The 22,062-nt window shown below is 56.4% G+C and overlaps 1 protein-coding gene across 1 annotated transcript in view; it reads left to right on the top strand.

Moving 5' to 3' along the window:
- Nucleotides 1–12,981: 12,981 nt before the first annotated feature.
- The window catches only part of LOC123356616 (arachidonate 12-lipoxygenase, 12R-type-like), a 28,173-nt gene continuing 19,092 nt past the window's right edge, over nt 12,982–22,062 (top strand). Inside the window, exons 1-4 of the mRNA XM_044999976.1 lie at nt 12,982–13,128; nt 14,928–14,958; nt 20,506–20,573; nt 22,031–22,062. The exon at nt 22,031–22,062 is cut by the window's right edge and continues 173 nt beyond it. Of these exons, the coding sequence (XP_044855911.1) occupies nt 12,982–13,128; nt 14,928–14,958; nt 20,506–20,573; nt 22,031–22,062 (278 nt within the window). The remainder of the gene's footprint in view (nt 13,129–14,927; nt 14,959–20,505; nt 20,574–22,030) is intronic.

Genomic DNA, 22,062 nt, shown 5'->3' with positions numbered 1-22,062 from the left:
CCTACTTATACAGCCCAAAATGCCGTTGGCCTTCTCGGCAACAAGGACCCACTGTCGACTCATATCCAGCTTTTCGTCCGCCAGGTCCTTTTCTGCAGAACGGCTGCCCGGCCACTCGGTCCCCAGCCTGTAGCAGTGCCTGGGATTCTTCCATCCTAAGTGCAGGACTCTGCACTTGTCCTTGTTGAACCACAGCAGGTTTCTCTGATCACTTCCCCCCGCCTCCTTAAGAACAGGTACGACATTAACAATTCCCTAGGCGTAGGGAACGAGGCCCATGTTCACGGATTCATTACAAAGGCTTGTGTCACGGTGTGGGGGGGAGTCCGGGCCCGGCACCCGCCTCTTCCTGCGATTCGCCGTGACGCTCAGCCAGCCAGTGACACAGAAGGTTGATTAGCCGACAGGAACACAAGCCCAAACAGAGCTTGTAGGTACAGACAACAGGACCCCTCAGTCAGTCCATCTGGGCCTCCCTCCATTTCCCCAGCCAGCTCCGAACTAAACCCCCCCTCCAGCCGTCTCACCCAGCCTCCCCCGGCTCCCCCTTTGTCCAGTTTCCCGGGCAAAGGTGTCACCCGGCCCCAACCCCCGTCCTGGGCTCAGGTATCGTCCCACAAGTGAAGTCACACCCTGATACACCAAGGCAGACAGTCCCAGGAAAACTCCCACGCCACGTTCCCGGCTAAATCTGTCCCACCCCCTGCTCCGTCACAGCTTGCTGTCAGGTTTGCAGTTTCCCGTGCCAGTGCATTTCATCTTCTGGGCTGGCGAAGAGGGAGGAGGTCGAGGAGCCCAGAACATCTTTATGCTATAACACACTGCTGCACTCGAGCCGCAAATGGGTTGATCCTGGCTTCGGGCCTGCACTTCAACGGGGTCCTGACGTGACCTGAGAGCAGCGGAGGACGCGCAGGTTGTGACAAAGTGGGAGTTTTCCCTCATTGTGTTGTGAGCCAAGGTGAGTCTTACTGTTTGGCATGATTGATTGTGCGTGCCTCAGTTTCCCTGTGTATTGCACCAGCGCCTCGGCGGTGGGAATAAGGGTGCAGGACTTTTGGTGAGGCCCTCGGGGGCAGGTGAGGCTGCTCCAGCTGCCTGCACATAGACTGTGTCCGATTTCCTTTGGCACCAGGAAGGGATGCAACTGAGTGACTCTGGAAGCGAGACCATGGGAAGAGGGGGAGCTCGGCTGTTCTCAGTGGTGGCAGATGACAGAACAAGGAGCAATGGTCTCAGGTTGCAGTGGGGCAGGTCTAGGTTGGATATTCGGAAACACTATTTCCCTAGGAGGGTGGTGAAGCCCTGGAATGGGTTCCCTAGGGAGGTGGTGGGATCTCCTTCCTTAGAGGTTTTTAAGGCCCGGCTTGACAAAGCCCTGGCTGGGATGATTTAGTTGGGGATTGGTCCTACTTTGAGCAGGGGGTTGGACTAGATCCCTCCTGAGGTCCCTTCCAAACCTGAGATTCTATGATTCTATGATTCTACCGCCCTGGTAGTTTGACCTCAATTGTACACCAGAACTTGGAACAAAGTTTGAGGAGAGAAAGCCGTTAAGGCCACAGAGGTGAACGGTCGTTGGGCTAAAATATAGGACGGTTTTACCAAAAGCGGATCGTGCCAGGCCAACCTGACCTCTTTCTTTGAGACGCTAACCGATTTTTTGGACAAAGGAAATGCAGTCGATCTAATCTCCCTGGATTTCAGTGAGGCATCTGATACGGTTCCGCGTGGGAAATTATTTGTTCCATTGGAGAAGATGGGGGCTGATATGAGAATTGAAAGGTGGGACACTAGATGGGAAGGACTCTGGGTTACTACAGAGAATTCTTTCCCTGGTGGGTCTTGCCCACACGCTCAGAGTCTCACCGATCACCTGATTTGGGATCGGGAAGGAATTTTCCCCTGGGTCAGATTGGTAGAGACGCCAGGGTGGGGGTTTTGCCTTCCTCTGCAGCATGAGGCAGGCGTCCGTTGCAGGTTGAAACTAGAGTGAACGGCAGAGCATGAGTGGGCGTGGTTGTGCAGCTGGCAACGTGCAGGATATCAGACTAGAAGATTGCGATGTGTATGAGCCTGAGTGAAGGTGCCAAAACCACAAGTCGGGTAATTATAGACCCATCCACCTGAGGCGGCTCCCAGGCAAGATAACGGAGCGGCTGACATAGGTAATATCCATAATGCCAATTAATGAAGGATTATGGAAACTAGATCCTGTCAAACTAACTTGATACCTTTTTTTTTAATAATGAGATTACAAGTTCTGTTTGCCAGAAGCTGGGAGTGAGTGACAGGGGATGGATCACTGGGTGATCACCTGTTCTGTTAATTCCCTCTGGGGCACCTGGCATCGGAAGACAGGACACTGGGATAGATGCACCTTTGGTCTGACCCAGTCCGGCCGTTCTTATGTTCTTTAGATAAAGGTCATGGAGTTGATATAATCAACCTGGACTTCTGGGCAGCATTTGGCGTGGTAGCACCCAACGTCCCGATGAACAAACTAGAACGTAAGATGGGGCGAGTTCGATGGATTCAAAATTGTCAACAGGGACCCAACATCGTGTGAGGGCACTGCCGGGCGGGTCCACTGAGCCATACTTCCCATTTGACAGGCAGGAAATAAATTGGTTTTGGAAATGTTCTTTCACGGCCTCTTAAAAGGGCATAAACCCTGCAGCCGCCTGCATGGAACTCGGCGGGAGGCGCACAGGCTGCAGGAGGGAAGCATTTGGAGGAGGCATCTGGAAGTCGGTCTGTGTGGCCGTGGCTGGAATGGCACTGCCAGAGGAGCGGCTCTAGAAATATCTATCTTAATAAAGGGCCAATGTACTCATACAAACGCGGCCTCTTCTCCTGTCACGTGGCCCATGAAACAAAGCCCAGCTGGACTTTCCTTTGGCAGGTCACCTGTCAAGATGACTCACGTGCAACGACCAGGATCTTCCAGACTGAACCGTGGCCTAGCACGGCCCGGCGAGTTATTTCTGTACAGGGCCCAGACCGTCTCGTGGTACTGGATCTTCTAGATTTCAAACTTTCAAAAATTTTCAGGCTTTTTTTCTGGGGACCCATTTGAAGAAAATTGTTGGGGCCCGCGACCGAGTGGAGCTGAGGATGAGGGGTTTGAGGTGTGGGAGGAGATCAGGGCTGGGGCAGAGAGTTGGGGTGCTGGGGTGAGGGCTGCGGGTGGGGCTGGAAATGAGGGGTTCAGGGTTTGGGGGGATCAGGGCTTGGGAAGGGGGTTGGGGTGCAGGAGGGGATCAGGGCTCTGGGCTGGGGGTGGAGGCTCTGGGATGGGGCTGGAGATGAGGGGTTTGGGGTGCAGGAGAGGAGCAGGGCTCTGGGCTGGGGGTTCAGGCTCTGGGGCAGGGCTGGAGATGAGGGGTTTGGGGTGCAGGAGAGGAACAGGGCTCTGGGCTGGGGGTTCAGGCTCTGGGGCAGGGCTGGAGATGAGGGTGTTGAGCTGCAGGAGGGGGGTTCTGGGTTTGGGGGGAGGCTCAGGGCTGTGGGTGCAGGCTCTGGGATGGGGATGGGGGGCTTGGGGTGCAGGAAGGGGTTCTGGTTTGGAGGGCTCAGGGATGGGGCAGGAGGTCGGGGTGCAGGAGGGGGTCAGGGCTGAGGGTGCAGGTTCTGGGATGGGGACGGGGATGAAGGGTTTGGGGTGCAGGAAGGGGTTCAGGGTTTGGGGGACTCAGGGATGGGGCAGAGGGTTGGGGTGCAGGAGGGGGTCAGGGCTCTGGGCTGTGGGTGCAGGCTCTGGGATGGGGATGGGGGGCTTGGGGTGCAAGAAGGGGTTCTGGGGGGGCTCAGGGATGGGGCAGGGGGTTGGGGTGCAGGAGAGGCTCAGAGTTCTGGGCTGAGGCAGCGTGCAGAGCCCCGTGGCCCCCCTCACCCAGAAGCTGGCAGCGCGGTGTCCGAACAGGTACGGACCAGCCTGCCTTAGGCGGGCGCTGCCACCGACAGCCCTTTGAACGGCCCAGTCGGCGGCGCCGAGCAGAGCGACCCAGTGCCTGACACGCCACGAGCCCCGGCATGTGGGTCGCAACCAGAGCTTTGGAAAACCCTCTTCTAGGAAGAGACGCCCACGGTGACTTAGGCACCTCTGCCCTTGAAGGGGCTCTTTCAAATAAGACTAGAGCATGCAAACGGCCATACCGGGTCCGACCAAAGGTCCGTCTAGACCAGCGTCCTGTCTCCCGACAGTGGCGGGAATGCGTGACACATTTATGTTACTAATTTGCCTGGGGCTTTAGGTGATTAAGCCGAGGCCGCAGGGTTTTTAGGGCAGATGAAGGAGCACACCGAGTGACGACGTTGAAAGCTGTATTCGCCAAATAACGGCGGTGAGTGCTCAGAGGGAGGAAGAACGTGCCCGAGCCCGAACCCACTTTGGTACTTACACACGCACAACCCAAGGCTGGGCGTAATGTAAGAATAAAAAGGGGGAAGGGTACCCGTGAGTTTTGCCCTGTGCAGAGGTTGTTTAGGGTTTGCTGTCCATTTTTGACTTGCTTTTGGGAGGGTTTTAAGCCCTGGTTTTTTTCGAGGGCATTTTCATCCAGGGACCCTCGTTCCCCGTCCTTTTGGTACCAGTCCAAACAGGCCTTCCGTGGCACCCTTAGCTTCCTCCAAAACACACCGGTTTCAGGGTCACAAGACTGTTGTGTTCCAACTCGCTGGCTTTGGCAATCTTACTAGTTTTGCAACCTCTCTTCAACTCTGTCTGGCTGAGTTTTTCTTTTTTTACAGGCTTCCGGCTGTTTGGCAGCGGAGATCCTGTTTGTGTGCGCTGGCCTGGAGCTGCAGTTTCATTTCTTCTTTTCGGGCCTAGCTGGATCGTCACGTTAACCCGTTCCTTTCTCCCTTCCTCCCCCTTCCGCCTCTTGTAACCTGCAAAAAAAAAAAATCTTCCACTCCACACTCACACATTCGGCCCTTCCCCAAGTCCTGTCCAATGCATATAAAAGTGTGAGCAATATACACCGCCGCTGCTTGCCCGGGGCACAATTTTGATTGTGGCAAATGAACACAACGGGGCAAGCATTGACTGGTCCAGTCCCAGTGTCTGGCCATCGGAGGCTAGTGGAACCCAAAGCATAATGAGGTGGTGGCCCATAATAGCCATGAACAGACCTAGCCTCCAGAAACTTGGCTAATTTCTAAAGGGTCATATTTTAAATTGGAATTTGTTTGGTTTAAGATGCCAGCCCTGCGTTCTGACTTTCGCCACAATGCTTAAAACCCCTTTAGTTCCTGGGAATTTCTTGCTGTTAAACAACAGAAGGATCCTCGCTTTCATAAGCTAAACCACGTCTCCCTGTCAGGCAATTTCTGAAGCCGTCAAATCACTTTTTCTGGATTAGAGATGGGGTATACGGTTAACTTCCAGTTATGGGTAGGGGTTAGGTTTAGGGTTCGGGGTGGGGTATAGGATTACAGTTATTGGTAAGGGTTATTTTTAGGGTTAGGGGTAGGGTATAGGCTTACAGGTATGGGTAGAGGTTAGTTTTAGGGTTAGGGATGGCGTATAGGGTTACAGTTATGCTTAGGGGTTAGTTTTACGGTTGGAGATGGGGCATAGGGTTGTAGTTATGATTAGGGGTTAGTTTGAGGGTTAGGGAGGGTATAGGGTTACAGTTATGATTAAGTTTAGTATTAGGGTTACGGGTGGAGTATAGGGTTCCAGTTCCAGTTAGGGGGGTCATTTTTAGGGTTAGGGGTGGGTTATAGGCTTACAGTTACAGGTAGTGGTTAGTTTTAGGTTTCAGGTGGCGTATAAGGTTACAGTTATGGTTAGGGGTTAGCTATAGGGTTAGGAATGGGGTATAGGGGTACACTTATGGATAGGGGTTCGTTTTATGGTTAGGGTATAGGATTACAGTTACACATAGGGGTTAGTTTTAGGGTTATGGAACGGGATATAGGTGTAAGCAGAGTCAGGATGAGCTCTACCCTGACATCTGGTGGTGAATTTATGGGGAGCGTGGAAAGGAATTTCAGGTGTTTGCATTTGCACACCCACCCCGCCTACAATAGCCCACGGCAGCCTGGGAGAGAGAGTGTGTGTGTGTGTGTGTGTGTGTGGCAGGCAGCCGCCCACGGAACAGCAAGCGGAGCAGAGTGGTTTGCGGGGGCAGCTGGAGCGGCTCATGGAGCGGCACAGCCGGTGGAGTGGAGCCGGTCGAACTCCATGGAGAGGCGGAGCAGTCGGCCCCGGCCCACGTAAGGTGCCCCTTAGCACCCAGTGTGCACACCCCCCATTTCCACCCGGGCTGGGGCGGGGGGGGGGGTTTGAAACTCTGCAGATAAACTTTTGAACTCTGGGGTGGCACTCTGATCAGGGACAGAGATTTTGGGGTGGTTGGACTGTGGGGAGATTGGACTTAAGACCCTAAGGGGAAAATGACATTGCCAAAACTTAGCTGGTGGTTTACGTTATGAATCCTGTTTGTGGTGTTTCCCCAATATGATGCCGCATGGTTTCTCTCCTTTATTAAAAGGATTTTGCTACACTCAGACTCTGTGCTTGCAAGAGGGGAAGTTTTGCATCCTAGAGGCGCCCGGGGGGGGTGGTATGTAATTGTCCCAGGTCACTGGGTGGGGGCTCGAGCCGGTTTTGCATTGTGTTATTGAGGGGCAGAAGGGTTACATAGGGTTACAGTTATGGGCAGGGGTTATATTTAGGGTTAACGGTGTGGTATAGAGTTAGAGTTACGTTTGGGGGTTAGTTCTAGGGTTAGAGATGTGGTATAGGGTTACAGTGATGGGTAGGGGTTAGTTTTAGGGTTGGGGCGTGGTATAGGGTTACAGTTATGGGTAGGGGTTAGTTTTAGGGTTATGGAATGGGTTATGGGGTTGCATTTATATGTAGGCGGTTGATTTAGGTTGGGCTATAAGGTTACAGTTATGGTCGGGGCTTAGTTTTCGAGTTAGGGATGGGGTATAGGATTACAGTGATGGTTTGGGGTTAGTTTTAGTGTTAGGGATGGGGTATTGGGATCCAGTTACGCATAGGGGTTAGTTTTAGGGTTACGGAATGGGGTGTTGGGTTACAGCTATGGGTAGGGAATAGTTTTAGGGTTATGGAATGGGGTATAGGGTTATAATTATGGGTACGGGTTAATTTTAGGGTTAGGGATGGGGTATAGGTTTACAGTTATGGATGAGAGTTACCTTTAGTCTTAGAGATAGGGTATAGGGTTACAGTTACGGGTAGGCATTAGATTTAGGGTTACGGATGGCGAATGGGGTTACAGTAATGGGTAGTTTTAGAATTAGGGATGGAATATCAGGTTACAGTTATGGGTAGGGTTTAGTTTTCGGTTTAGGAATGGGGAATAGTGTTACAGTTATAAAAAGGGGTTTGTTTAGCTTTGCGGAGGGTTATAGGGTTACAGTTATGATTAGGGGTTAATTTTAGTATTATGAATGGAGTATAGGGTTACAGTTATGGGTAGAGGTTCGTTTTAGGGTTATGGAATGGAGTATAGGGTTACAGTTATGGGTAGAGGTTCGTTTTAGGGTTATGGAATGGAGTATAGGGTTACAGTTATGGGTAGAGGTTCGTTTTAGGGTTATGGAATGGAGTATAGGGTTACAGTTATGGGTAGGGGTTAGTTTTAGGATTATGGAGTGGAGTATAGGGTTACAGTTATGGGTAGGGGTTAGTTTTAGGGTTATGGAGTGGAGTATAGGGTTACAGTTATGGGTAGGGGTTAGTTTTAGGGTTAGGGATGTGGTATTGGGTTACAGTTATGGTTGGAGGTTAGTTTTAGGGTTAGGGATCAGTTATAGGTTTTCAGTTATGTGGAGGGGTTAATTTTAATACTTGCAGTTAAGTTTAGGGTTGAATAGGGTCTTAGGGCTAGCGATGTGTAGCGCCTAGGGGCCGTGATCTCAGCTGGGACCTCTATTCACTACGGGAATGATAGCAATAGCACAATGAGCTGACGTCCAATAGAAAAGGAAATACATTTCTGTTGACGGATAACTCACTTGTGGAACTCCCTGCTGCAGGAAATAATTGAAGTCCAAAAGCTCACGTAGACTTAACATGCTGTTTGAATTTTTTCTCTCTTCATCTGTCCCTTTCCAAAGAACCCAAACCAGCTTTAATTGCGCCTTCGTGCAAGCCCATGAGTCATAGCCGGGCAACACAAGGCTCCTCCACTCGGGCGGACTCTTTCTGATGGACTCAGTGTGAACCGGGTGGCCTGCCCCTGTTCGCCCTTTGATCTAGTGGCAACGTTCATCCCAGCTATAAATCACAATTTAATGAGTGTTCTGACGAGGCTGGGACCTTTCGCAACGTGATTCGGGTGAGCACTTCCTGGCTGGAACAGCTTGCGGGCAAGACACCAGCGCAGCCACAGTGCGTCACGTGGGGAACGGGTCCGGGGAGCTGGGTAGGAGGCTGCGAGCAGGGCCGGATTAACCTTCTGTGTGCCGGGCACCAAACATATTTGCGGCCTCCATGGGGGCAATGGTGTGGAGTGGGGGGGGGGGGTCGGTCAGACACTCTCTCCCAGACTCGCTATGCCCAGCGCCTCCCCAGACCCTGCCACAAATGCTCAGCGCCCTGCACAACACCACCCCTGCCCAGCGGCCCCCTGCCCACAGCCCCACCACAACTGCCCAGCACCCCACACAGAACCCCCACTCCCTAGTGCCCCAACACACACCTCTTTCCCGCCTCCTCACAGCTGGGACCTCTATTCACTAGGGGAATGATATCAATAGCACAATGAGCTGACCTCCAATAGAAAAGGAAATACATTTCTGTTGACGGATAACTCACTTGTGGAACTCCCTGCTGCAGGAAATAATTGAAGTCCAAAAGCTCACGTAGACTTAACATGCTGTTTGAATTTTTTCTCTCTTCATATCTCACTTTCCAAAGAACCCCCGAGACCCTCCAGAGACCCACTGCCCCACGCCCTGCCTCCTGGCCATACTCACCGGCCCTGTGCGATGTTGAGTGGTGTCTGCCGGGTGGAGCCGCCAGCGCAGCTGGGGCTGGTTCTGGGATGCAGTATTGCTCTGGCCCCTTGGGAGTGGCGTGAAAAGCCAGGCGAGGGCCGGACCCCGCCAAGCCCCCCCACCACTGTCCCCCCACAACTGGCTGAGACCGGCCAGGCTTCTGCACCAGTCCCAGGCGTCTCAGCTCCGGGGGAGACAGGTGGGGCCCCCCCAGCTGGTGGGAAGCAGAGACTGCCCGGAGCCGGAGGTGCCCTGGGGTCTGGCCGGGGGAGCAGAGAGGAGCAGGGGCGGGGGCAGTGGGGTAGCCAGGTTTTAAGTGTAGGGGGAGCAAAGGCGCCCCCTCTCTTGGCTCCTCCTCTGGCCACGCCCCTGACTCCTCCCATTCCCCCCCCCCCGATTAACCCTGGGGCCGGCTCAGGACTCCTGCGGGCTTCCCGGGGGTGCGGATACCCCCCCGTCCCCGGGAGAGTCTCTCCTGCCCAGTGCGCTCTGCAGATGTCCCCCGCCGGGCTGTGCCGGCCAGCCCCACCCGCGGGGTCCCGTCCCCCCCACCCCAGGCTCCAGGCTCCTGCGCCCCTACCCTGCGAGGCCGGCCCCGGGGAGCCCCTTGCCCGGACCCCCCAGTGCCAGGCACCGGACCCCCCCCCCCCGCCGCTCACCTTCCGTCCTGCACCACCGCCTGTCCCCGGCAGCTCCCAGCGCTCGGCGAGCTCCACGTGGGGCTCGCCAGCCAGGCGGCCTTAAAGGCGCAGGGGCCCTTTCGCCTCCCCCCGCCCGCCGCATTAGCAAGGGGCAGGGAGCGCTTGGCCGCCGAGCCCTGAGCCGCCGCCGCGGGAGGTGGCTGCGGCGACGTTGGGGCCGCGCTGAGCATGGGGCGCGATGGCCGAGGAGCCGGCTCCCCTCGCTCCTCCGGCCACACCTGCCACCTCCCCACGGCTCCTCCGGTCGTGCTGCCGCCAGCGCCGGCCCGGCAAGTGCCGCTTTTTGAAAACTTGCTGAGAGGAAGCGGCTGCTTCCCCTGCACCCCGCTAGCTACGCTCCAGGGCGTGGGCGGGAGAAGCCAGAGGGAGTCTCAGGGTGCCGTGCAAGCTCCATTGCTGGCTCCACTGTAAACCCAGGACCGGCTGCGAGGGAGGCGTGAATGCAAAGAAGAGCGCTGGGGAATTCAGAGAACCACCACGGGAATGACGAAAGGGTTAGAAACCCGGCGCCGGAGTGGGAGACTGAAAGAGCTCAGTCGATTTAGCTTAACAAAGGGGAGGTTAAGGTGCGACTTAATCCCCGTCTGTAGATACCGACACGGGGAACAAATACTGGACCGTGGGCTCCTCGGTCCGGCTGACAACGTATAACACGATCCATTTTTTCCAGTCTCGATGGGACGTTTCCGCTAGCTGATCTGTGCTGGGGGTTGCTTTGGGGGCAGGTCTCTGGCCTGCCCTGGGGTAGGCGGGGTCAGACTAGATGAACGCAATCACCCCTTCTGGCCTCAGAGTCTGTGGATCTACAGAGGAGCCACCCTAGGTGAGAGTTAGGGATTACTTATGAAGCTACGGCACCTGGCAGACCCTCAGCTGAGTCGGATCTCGCCCATCCCCCGCCCCCAGCTCACGCCTTTTAAACTCCTTGGAGTGGGTTGGGATTCGCTTTCCTTTCCCGCTGGCCCCTGGCATCGTGGATAATCCCTGGCAGGTTTCAGCCAGCGATCGCGATGGAGCCCAGTATCCTTAACCTCATTTTATAGGTGGGGAAACTGAGTCATGCAAAGGCAAAAGGGAGTCACCTGAGATCAGCCAGCAGATCTGGCAATAGAAACCAGGTCAGCTGACCGCCGGGCCCTTGGGCCACCCTACGATGCAATGGGACAGAGGTTTGTCTTTCCCACGTGTTTGTAAAAACGAGGGGGGGGGGGCGGGGCAGTCAGAGATTTCCCAGGCCAAAAGGTGATAATCTAGTCTCTTAAAGAGGGTTTAAGTATCACACGCACCTATCTTCTTTAGCCAAGTCCCGAGTATTTCCAGATTCTGTAGTAAAACAAACACCCAAGTGAGAAGCAACAATGACCCGTTCCGGGGCGACTTGACGTCCTCATATCAGCTCCAGGCTCCTCCTCATTCTCCTCGGGGATGACGGCTGAAGAGGAGGCAACATTTGCGGCACTCTCCTCTCCACAAAGTGTTAATTGGGAAAAAAAACCCACCTGCCCATGTTGAGTCGCTCACGGGATGCCATTAATCGTAGACATGTCGGACTGGCCGGACCAAGTAAACCTAGACCCTCCCTGGTTGGTATTGGTCCAACTCTTCTGAAAACCCTCCAGTGATGCTGATTCCACAACTTTTCTTGGATACCTAGAATCATAGCAGATCAGGGTCGGAAGAGACCCTAAGAGTGGAGGTCTTCAGAGAACTATCCACAATGACTCCAAGATCTCTTTCGTGAGTGGCAACAGCTAATTTAGACCTCAGGAGATCATCTAGTCCAACCCCCTGCTCAAAGCAGGACCAACCACCTATTCCAGAGCTTAACTATCCTTAGCGGTAGAAAGTTTTTCCAAATATCTACCCTAAATCTCCCTCGCTGCAGATTAAAAGCCCTTACTTCTTGTCCTGTCTTCTGCGAACGCGGGGAACAATTGATCTTTATAACAGCTCTTCATTTTTTGTAACCGTTCCTCGTAGATCAGCTTTTCTAAACCGCTGAGCCTTTTTGCTGCTCTCCGCCGGACGTGGTGCAATTTCGACCCGTTCTCTCTGCAATACACGTAAGAACATAAGAACGGCCACTCTGGATCAGACCCATGATCCCTCCAGCCCACTGTCCCCTCCCACCAGCGCCTCCCTCCACCGGTGGGCCCCACCGATCAGCTCCACTCCCGCCCCCTCCCAGTGCCTCCCACCCACCGTGATGAGCCCCGTGGGAGCAGGAAGAGGTGGGGGAGGGGGGCAGGAAGAGGAGGGGCAGGGGGAGAAGAGGCAGAGAGGGGGCTGGGGGATTGGGGAAGGGGTGGAGTGGGGGCAGGGCCCGGGGGCGGAGCCGGCGTTGAGCGCCCACCCGGAAAGCAGACACTCGGCGCCTGTGTCTGGGGTGGCACAAAGCGGTGGGCGTAGCGAAACGATGACTCACCGCGCGGCGCCTCCTGCTGGTGACGCCTGGGAATTAGCTCGTTCCGGCTCCGCAGCGCCCTCTGCTGGCCGGTGTCTCGCCTGCTGCTGGCCCCCGTGTCCCGCCCGGACCCCGGTGCCCTTTGCCTCAGGGCTCTGCCCCAGCAGTACCCCCACACTCTGGGTCTCCCCTCCCCGGGGAGCCCCCACCCCTCTATCCCCACCTTGCCTCAGTGGCTACCCCCGCTCACTGGGATCTGTCATGGCCACTCGTCATTGGCAAGGGGGGGGGCGGACCGGCTGCCTCTGCAACCCCCACTACCTGCACTGGCCTTTAACCAGGCCTGCAGCCTGGGGACTTTCCAGGCTGGAGCGTCCCAGCCCCTGCGGCCTTTCCCCAGCCCTGCTCCGTCCCCTGTCCCCTGAGCTCCCAGGCAGCTCGGTCCTTCTCCCTCCAGAGCCAGAGAGAGACTGACTCTGCCCCTGGCTCACCGCCCTTTTATAGGGCCAGCTGAGCTCTGATTGGGGCATGGCTCCCCCAATCAGGAGCCCCGCTCCAGTCGGGAAAGGCTGAAACCGACCCGTACCCGGCTGGAGGTTCTGGGAAGGCCGTGGTATCCCGTCCGGCAGGAAGGGAACTCAGCAGGCAGGTTGCTTGTCGGAGGTGCCAATTAGCTGAGCCAGCCTCCGTGGGCCTTGCCCTTGTCCTCCCCGAGGGCTGGGGAGTGACTGAACCATCAAAGAACCCGCAGCTGCGTCACCGAGAGCGAGCAGCGAATATAAAACTACCGCCGGCCCAGGAGCAGGCGACAACAACGCCGGATCGCCGGGGACGGACAGACAGCAGGACAAGGACTCCCACCCGATTACGCTCCTCCCTGCCTCCCCAGCTACGATGGGCGTCTACAAAGTCCGCGTCGCCACCGGGAACTTCCTGCTAGCCGGGACCTTCAGCTCCATCTCCATCACCCTGGTGGGGACGCACGAGGAGAGCGACAAGAAGCCCCTCGACAACTGGGGGAAGGACTTCAACCCCGGGGCGGTGAGTACTAGTAGAACGGGGCCCGATCCACCCCGTCGGTTTTGATCATCAATCCCCAGCTTCTGGAGTCATGGGATCATGACGGGCGACGCTTCCTTTTTTGTTTAAAAAAAATTCAGTCTCTAGCCCTCATGGGTGCACAGAAAAGCCTAAAACCATGTACGTGGAGCAGGCGAAAGGGTCTGGAGATACTTTATGCTTTTCTTAAAGCTCCAGCTCCCGGAGTCGAAGGATCATGCTAGGAAGAATCACAGCTTTAGTTTTACAATATAAACTTTTAGCCCTCGGTAGTGTGGAGAAAAGCTTCCAACTTTTGCTGCTTTTGCTAGGTGAAATTTTTCGATGGAAAGTTTTTTGGGGGTTTTTTTTTTAATGAAAAATGAAGATTCCATGTCCCTGAAACCTTTTTTTTTTTTTGCAAATTTGTGTCAGTTTTACCAAATTGTTTTGGTTAGGAGGGGACCCTAACACCCCCCCCCCCCGCAGGCCTTTTCTTTTGTTTTCAGTTCAAAATGATTTTTCCTTGAATTTTATTTTGAAGAACATTGGGAAAAAAAACCTTCTTTCAAATGCCCCAAATCGAAACAACACTTTTCGCTTCGTCCTGCCATTATGTTCCCCCGGCCTGTCTGATTCCCCAAAGATTTCATTGGTTTGCTTTCACTCAAAAATGGCACTGCTTTATTTTTGGTTGTTTGTCAAGGTCCAAACTTTCTTGGCCAAGGTCTAGTTAAGGTCCAGCCTCCAGATAAATTAATAATAAAACCCCCGATAATGATAAAAAGTAAATAAAAAGATTTTGAGATCCGTTCAAAAGCATCTGGCGATCCAGATTTGGCCTGTGATTGGCTTATTGACTACCCCTGGTCCAGCAGTTAGCGCAATCAGCTGGACGGTGGTTGATCAGGGTTCAGTGCCCTATCCTGCCACAACCTTCCTACGTGACCTTAAACAAGTTACTTAGACCGTCTCTGCCTCAGTTTCCCCATAAGCACAACGGAGATAATAGCATAGCCCTGCCTTAGAAGGTGTGGTGAGGCTAAACAAATTACAGAGTGTGAGGTGGCGACGGGTGGCAGGTAAGTATTACAGATGGCTCAAAAAGAAAAAACCAGCAACACACGGAAAATATAACGCTCCTGGAGTCAGGTGAGAATCTCTGCTTTTTTTGTGGGGGGGCCGGGGGGGCAGTGGCAGAGACTAGCTTGAAAATGTGACTGCTGCTAGCGAACCCAGGAATCAAATCAAACAAATGGATTGGAGAGCGGGGCAGAGAAACACCACTGAAATGGTCCGAGCGCTGGGGAAAAAGTGATAGACTGAAAGCTCCTGATTCCTTTCACTTCTCAAACGGGAGACAGGGCGATGACTTGATTCCAGGGCGTAAGGACATACACGGGGAGAAAATTCCCGGGGTCTTCGCAGAGAAAGACACAACAGGCCCCACCAGCTGGAAGTTAAAGCCAGCGAAACACAATTTAGAAACAGGGCGGAAATTAACTGTCCGGAAGAATTAACCACTGCACCAAACTCCCAAGGGAAGAAGCAGATGGTCGGCCTCTTGGCGGCTTCGGATCCAGACCGAAGGCTGTCACAGATTCGCAGAGGTCAAGAACAGGCCAAGCGGAGAAAATTGACGGCGGGAAACTTCTGTTCTCGTCCCGCCAAGAATCCTGACAATCTAGCAAAGAAGCGGCTCGGGTGATCCTGAGGAATCTCAGACGAGAGATTCGGATTTGGCCCTGGGGTGGCCACTGCTGAGGTCCTAAGTCCAGTTCTGGGGTGTCCCCCCCTCCCAGTTCAAGAGGGATGTGGATAAACTGGGGAGAGGTCAGAGAAGAGCAACCAGAACGATGAAGGGCCTGATGCCAGGAGCTCGACCCGTGTAGCTTCACAAAGAGAAGGACGAGGAGCGATTTGGTCCCAGGCTGTAAGTTGCAGAAATGTGACCACCGAGGGTCCTTCCCGCTAGCGGAGACAGGTCTCAGAAAAGCCGGCGTCGGGCAGCTGAAACTGGGTAAATAAGACACAATTCGTTAACAGGGAGCGTAATTAACCAGTGGAACCAGGCGAGTGCAAAACGACCAGTGACGGAGTATCCCCCGCTGCCCTCGACCGGGCATTCATTCTGCGCTGTTCTCTCAAGCGGTACAGCCCCTAGCGTAACGGGCTGCCGGTCCATGACCGGGACCGCTGCTGCCTCGATGTAATAACCATAATAATGGCAAAAAAAACCCAACAACCCCATGACAGTCAACGAAAGCGGCAAAACTTCATCGGATGAAAGGACTTTATCCAGGATTCAGGGTGGCTTTGCAAGAGGATTAAATATTTCTACGAACAACCACAACGGCCTCGGGCTTTCCACCTGCCGCGCTAAACACAGGCGGGGCTTGTTCGCCCTTAGATCCCTGCGCTCCCTCCAGCCCCTGAGCGCCCGGGGATGAGGGACAAATGGAATTTACGGGCAGGTTATGGCAACTTGCTCCTCGATGGGGTTTCTTGCTTTCAAGCAGCTGGGACTGGACGTTGTGGGAGACAGGACGCTGGGTTAGATAGGCCCGTGGGGCTGAACCAGGGCAGCAAGGAGCAGGCAGGATGCCAGGGTAGATGAGCCCATGGTATGATCCAGGAGTTCAAGGAGGAGGCAGGATGCCAGGGTAGATGGGCCCATGGTATGATCTGGGGGGTCCAAGAAGCAGGCAGGATGCCAGGGTAGATGGGCCCATGGTCTGATCTGGCTGAGCAAGGAGCAGGCAGGGTGCCAAGGCAGATGGGCCCATGGTATGATCCGGGGGGGGGATACAAGGAGGAGGCAGGATGCCAGGGTAGATGAGCCCATGGTCTGATCCAGGAACCAAAGAGCAGGCAGGATGCCAGGGTAGATGGGCCCATGGCCTGATCTGGCTCAGCAAGGAGCAGGCAGGGTGCCAAGGCAGATGGGCCCATGGTATGATCCGGGGGGGGGGATCCAAGGAGGAGGCAGGATGCCAGGGTAGATGAGCCCATGGTCTGATCCAGGAACCAAAGAGCAGGCAGGATGCCATGATAGATGGGCCCATGGCCTGATCTGGCTCAGCAAAGAGCAGGCAGGATGCCAGGGTAGATGGGCCCCGGTATGATCCGAGAGTTCAAGGAGGAGGCAGGATGCCAGGATAGATGGGCCCCTGGTATGATCCAGGAGCTCAAGAAGGAGGCAGGATGCCAGGGTAGATGGGCCCCGGTCTGATCTGGGAAGCAAGGAGCAGGCAGGATGCCAGGGTAGATGGGCCCATGGCCTGATCTGGCTCAGCAAGGAGCAGGCAGGATGCCAGGGTAGATGGGCCCGTGGTATGATCTGGGGGGTCCAAGGAGGAGGCAGGATGCCAGGGTAGATGGGCCCATAGTCTGATCTGAGAAGCAAGAAGCAGGCAGGATGCCAGGGTAGATGGGCCCCTGGTCTGATCCGGGAGTTCAAGGAGGAGGCAGGATGCCAGGGTAGATGGGCCCCTGGTATGATCCGGGAGCTCAAGAAGGAGGCAGGATGCCAGGGTAGATGGGCCCCGGTCTGATCTGGGAAGCAAGGAGCAGGCAGGATGCCAGGGTAGATGGGCCCATGGTCTGATCTGGCTCAGCAAGGAGCAGGCAGGATGCCAAGGCAGATGGGCCCCTGGTATGATCCACTGCAGGCATTCCAATATTTCTTTGTGGATTCATAGGCTGACTTCTAAAAACCAGCCCGTCTCCAGCAGGACAAGAGACACCGCCCACCTGGTCTTTATATTTATTACAAGAGGACCACAGTGTGCCAAGCCCTGCCCAGACCCCCCTGGACAAGATCGGTGCCCCACCATGCCGGGCGCTGCCCAGAAATCCCTCCCCGCACCAGCACAGAGTGCGAGTCGCTCTCTGAACTGACCGAGCAAATAAACAAGAAAAATAAGGTGGGGAGGAAAATGGAGTATTAATTGCAGGTCACACACCTGGCGTGGCGCACGTACAAATTACAGAGCCTGCTTCAAAGGCAGGGAAACTGAGTCACTGTAAGAGGCAGGAAATTCGCCTACTGTGACACAGTGAGTTTGCTGGACAGAACCCAGGAGTCCTGGTTCCTAGCCACCTCTATTCTCCCTCAGCTCAGCCTTGTTCTCCTGAAGACGGACCCACGGAGATGTTTCGTGCATTGATCACATCCTGCGATTGCTCCCGGAGGGAGATTCCCTCCGCGGCTGGAGGCCGGAGGGGGAGGCTCAGCACTATAGTGGTCATGGATGGGATGATCCACCCACATATGGGGAGGTGGTTCCTGCATGGTAAACCCTAGTGCTGTCCCAGAGATCATGAATTCCCCCACAGCGAAGGGGAGTGGGAACAGCTCCCCGAGTGGGGGCCATTGGAAAAGCAGCCCGTTTAAAAACAGACATGGGAATCAACTATGCTGATTGACACCAGCTGCGGATCCGGCCCCATTGACTCCAGTGGAGAGACGCCCATTGACACCAGCTGGGATCCGGCCCCATTGACTCCAATGGAGAGACGCCCATTGATACCAGCCGGGATCTGGCCCCATTGACTCCAATGGAGAAACCCCCATTGACACCAGCTGGGGTCTGGCCCCATTGACTCCAATGGAGAGACACCCATTGACACCAGCTGGGGTCTGGCCCCATTGACTCCAATGGGGAGACGCCCATTGACACCAGCTGGGATCTGGCCCCATTGACTCCAATGGGGAGACGCCCATTGACACCAGCTGGGATCTGGCCCCATTGACTCCAATGGAGAGACGCCCATTGACACCAGCTGGGATCTGGCCCCGTTGACTCCAATGGAGAGACGCCCATTGACACCAGCTGGGATCTGGCCCCATTGACTCCAATGGAGAGACGCCCATTGACACCAGCTGGGGTCTGGCCCCATTGACTCCAATGCAGAGACGCCCATTGACACCAGCTGGGGTCTGGCCCCCATTGACTCCAATGGAGAGACGCCCATTGACACCAGCTGGGATCTGGCCCCATTGACTCCAATGGAGAGACGCCCATTGACCCCAGCTGGGATCTGGCCCCATTGACTCCAATGGAGAGACGCCCATTGACACCAGCTGGGATCTGGCCCCATTGACTCCAATGCAGAGACGCCCATTGACACCAGCTGGGATCCGGCCACATTGACTCCAATGCAGAGACGCCCATTGACACCAGCTGGGATCTGGCCTTCACCTTCTCTGGCCTCAGTCAAACACAGATCCAGCTGTGCCTTCTCTCCCGCCCCTGCGCCGAACTGGATTGTCTGGTAGCTGACGACCCAGGGGCATGGAGGCGGCGCTGACTGAAGAACAGGTTCGGCTGCCTGCCTCTCCCCTGGGGGAACCGGGTCAGGAGACTTTCCCTTCCCGGCCTGCCCATGATGGCGCACGGCTGTGAAGTGCCCGCAGCACCGCTGCCACGGCGCCCATCCCACAGGACGAGACCCCGGGATGGACGCTGATACCAGTCAGCTCTGTGTTCTTGGGGAACCAGGGCGCAATATCCAGCCTGTCGGACTCATCAAGGACACCCCCGCCCCCGCCCAGCCTCTGCTTGAACCAAAACCGATCGGAGGAAAGACTTGCACAGAGCAGTGAAGAGCGGTGGGAGACACACCTAGACCCGCTCCGGACAAGGGTGACGGGATGAAGGCAACTCCCCCAGGCTCATCTGCCTCGGAGACGGGACAAGGAGGCATCTCCGTTAGCCTACAGAATGGAGAACAAGAGATTCCAAGGACCCAGATTCTGAACTCTGGGTCCAGAAACGCAGGGACGCACTGCATCATGGGGGAGCTCGGCTCCAGATGTTAATGGACCTACGCCTGCCCACGCCCAGCTCAGCAGGTATCAGACCAATTCTAGTAAGGAATCCTTGATTGATACCCAAACTATTGCATTGCGAGCTCCCATAGCCAAGAGTGATCAGCTCCTATTGTCTAGCCTAAAGAAAACCCTTGAGTTTACCCGTAAACAAATCTCCTGTTCTCCCTTGAGCCATTGTTGTTTCCCTACCAAAAAAAAAAACCTACCCACACGCCAGTAAATGTTCGGATGCCTGGATCCAAACTCTGCATCAGTTCCACCGGGATTTCATCTTCTCCTGACTGATCGTGCTGGGGGCTCTGCCTGTCTCCAGCCCTCAGGACCCTGAGCGACCGCCATCATAGACTTTAAGGTCAGAAGGGACCATTATGATCATCTAGTCTGACCTCCTGCACAACGCAGGCCACACAATCTCACCCACCCACTCCTGTAACAAACCCCTAACCTATGTCTGAGTTATTGAAGTCCTCAAAGTGTGGTTTGAAGCTGCAGAGAATCCTCCAGCCAGTGACCCGTGTCCCACGCTGCAGAGGAAGGCGAAAAACCATCACCTGGGAACCCCGACCAGTCCAAGCTTCATGGAGTGGGTGAGATCCCAACTCTCTCTCTCTCTCTTCTTTTCTACCCCAGGTATAACTTTCTAACCCTGACGGGTTTGATCAGGTAGCGTTTTACTTTTGCAACCTTTAATAACGCAACACTGATGTTGGTTTTAGGCTCTTCCTTGCGTGGTTATCACTATTAGTCAATAAATCACTTTTATGGCAGCAAGGCTCCTCTTACCTAAGCTAAAGATCCCTGCAGCGCCCCAAATTCTCCGGGTGTTTTGCTCAGCGGGTGGGTCACTGCCAGCGCAATTGTGACGTGAAAGTGGGGGTAGGGACGTGCTGAACGAGGGTGGCAGCTCGGAAGGGCGGCGTGACCCGGTCTGCCGAGTCCAGGGACGTCGACGGGGTCAGCTTGAGAGTGGTGATGGTCCCGGTCCTCTCTGTTAATATGTGTGTGTGTGTGTGTGTGTGTGTGTGTGTTTGTGTGTTCATCCGGTCCTGGGGCTGAAGGAACCCAACCCTGGGGAACCTAGGACCTGCAGGGTAGCTCCATTGGGAGGGGACGTGCAGAAGGGAGAAGCAGAAATCCTTATGAAAACACACGTGACACAAGCAGCACGTTGATAGAATTACAGAACCCGCACACACACACACAATGAGCGTACCCCAAAGCGACCAGCAAATCTGGCAACAACGCCGGCCGGTCTCGAACCCAGGACCCTCCGGCGCTGAAACCACCAGCTTCCCGTCCGGGAGGAAACTCCCACCCTTCCCCGGTCTGATTCAGACCAACGAGGCCCAGCCCGTTCCGATCCGGGACGGGGGCCCCGCTTCGGCGCGCCGCGCTCGAACCACCGGCTTTCCGCACCGCGCCGATCTGCCCCCGCGCTAGGACCGAAATCGCGCCCTTTCGAGTCCGGAAAAGCGTTTGAATCCCGAACGCAAGTCCGAGCGCAATCAGTCCGGAGGATCCCCTGTTGTCTCTTTGCCGTCTAGAACCGGACACCCACGTCAGCGATGTGGATGATGGCGGCAAAGCTGATCTCACCGCGGAAAAGAAAAAGGTTCTTCCGCTCCCAAAGGGTAGCCACCTTGCCGGCCCCACGGACAAGGCCGGCCGGGGCGGTTGGCCGGGCCGGGGTGGCCGGGTCTGGCCCGGGGCAGGAGGGCAGGTGGTATCTTTTATCGGTCAGCGGGCGACCGAGTGGCACCTTGGCGCTGACGCAGAGCGCGGCTTCGGGTCTGTCGCGCCGACGCCGGCCCCAGGGCTGGATTAACCGTTCAGGGGCCCTGGTGCCCAGACTGTGCCTCCCCCCCCACTGTGCCCCGAGGCCCCACCCCCCCCGCTCTGCCCCCCCCACACTCCTGGGGGGGGAGGGGCAGAGAGCAGTCAGTGAGGGGAGGAGGGGCGGAGAGGAGTGAGCAGCGGGTCGCGGGGGAGGGGCAGAGAGGAGCGGGTGTGGGGGAGGGGTGGAGAGAAGTGATTGGTGGGGAGGGGGCAGAGGGGTGCGAGCAGCAGATGGTGGGGGAGGGGCAGAGAGGGGAGCAGTGTGGGGGAGGGGCAGAGAGGAGAGCGAGTGGGGGAGGGGCAGAGAGGAGCGAGAGGGGGGAAGGGCGGAGAGGAGAGAGTGGGGGGGAAGGGCAGAGAGGAAGGGGGAGGGGTGGAGAGGAGGGGGGAGGGGCGGAGAGGAGAGAGAGTGGGTGAAGGGCGGAGAGGAGGGGGAGGGGCGGAGAGGAGAGGGGGCAGGGAGGAGAGAGTGGGGGGGGAGGGCAGAGAGGAGGGGGGAGGGGTGGAGAGGAGAGGGGGAGGGGCGGAGAGGAGAGAGTGGGGGGAAGGGCGGAGAGGAGGGGGAGGGGTGGAGAGGAGAGGGGGGCAGAGAGGAGAGAGTGGGGGGGGAGGGCGGAGAGGAGAGAGTGGGGGGGAAGGGCGGAGAGGAGAGAGAGTGGGGGAGGGGTGGAGAGGAGAGGGGGAGGGGCGGAGAGGAGAAAGTGGGGGGTGGGGACTTGGGGGGGGAAGGCCGGGGGGGGCAGGGCCCCAGTCCAGCGCCTGGGGCCCCTTCTCAGTGCGGGGTGTGACCGACAAGGCTCGCTGGGAGGGGGCAGAAACAGTGGGGTCTCCCCCCGGGGCCGCCGGCCTCCCCGCAAGCCGCGCCGCAGCAGGCCAGGAGCCAGGCCCGTCTCTGCGCGGGCCCCGCGCCCTGGCCAGCCGGAGCCCCGAGCTCCATCGGCGTCCGTGCAACGCCCCATCGAAGCCGGGGGGGGGGCCCAATCTCTGGGGGGGGGCGGGGCTCTGCAGCGGATCTCCTCCCCCCGCCGGGCGTCAGGTCCAAACCGCTGGGGACGCGGCTGCGGAAATTAGCGGAGAGCAGGACGGTGCCCTGGCCGAGCTGCGGTTCCTTGGCGACGTCCACACGACGGGGGCACAGGAGGCCGACGAGGATTTTATTTGGGGAGGGGGAGACAGAGGCTGGATGAATCCCTGAGTCGCACCCTCCCGCTCTGGTTGTCCCCCCCGCTGCAGGTGGAGGAGTTCAAACTGTGCTGCCGGCGCTG

This window comes from Mauremys mutica, chromosome 26 (assembly GCF_020497125.1).
Source record: "Mauremys mutica isolate MM-2020 ecotype Southern chromosome 26, ASM2049712v1, whole genome shotgun sequence".
In the NCBI taxonomy this organism is placed as follows: Eukaryota; Metazoa; Chordata; order Testudines; family Geoemydidae; genus Mauremys; species Mauremys mutica.
Note: the sequence above shows the minus strand (reverse complement) of the source record. Positions and strands in the feature narration are given on the sequence as shown.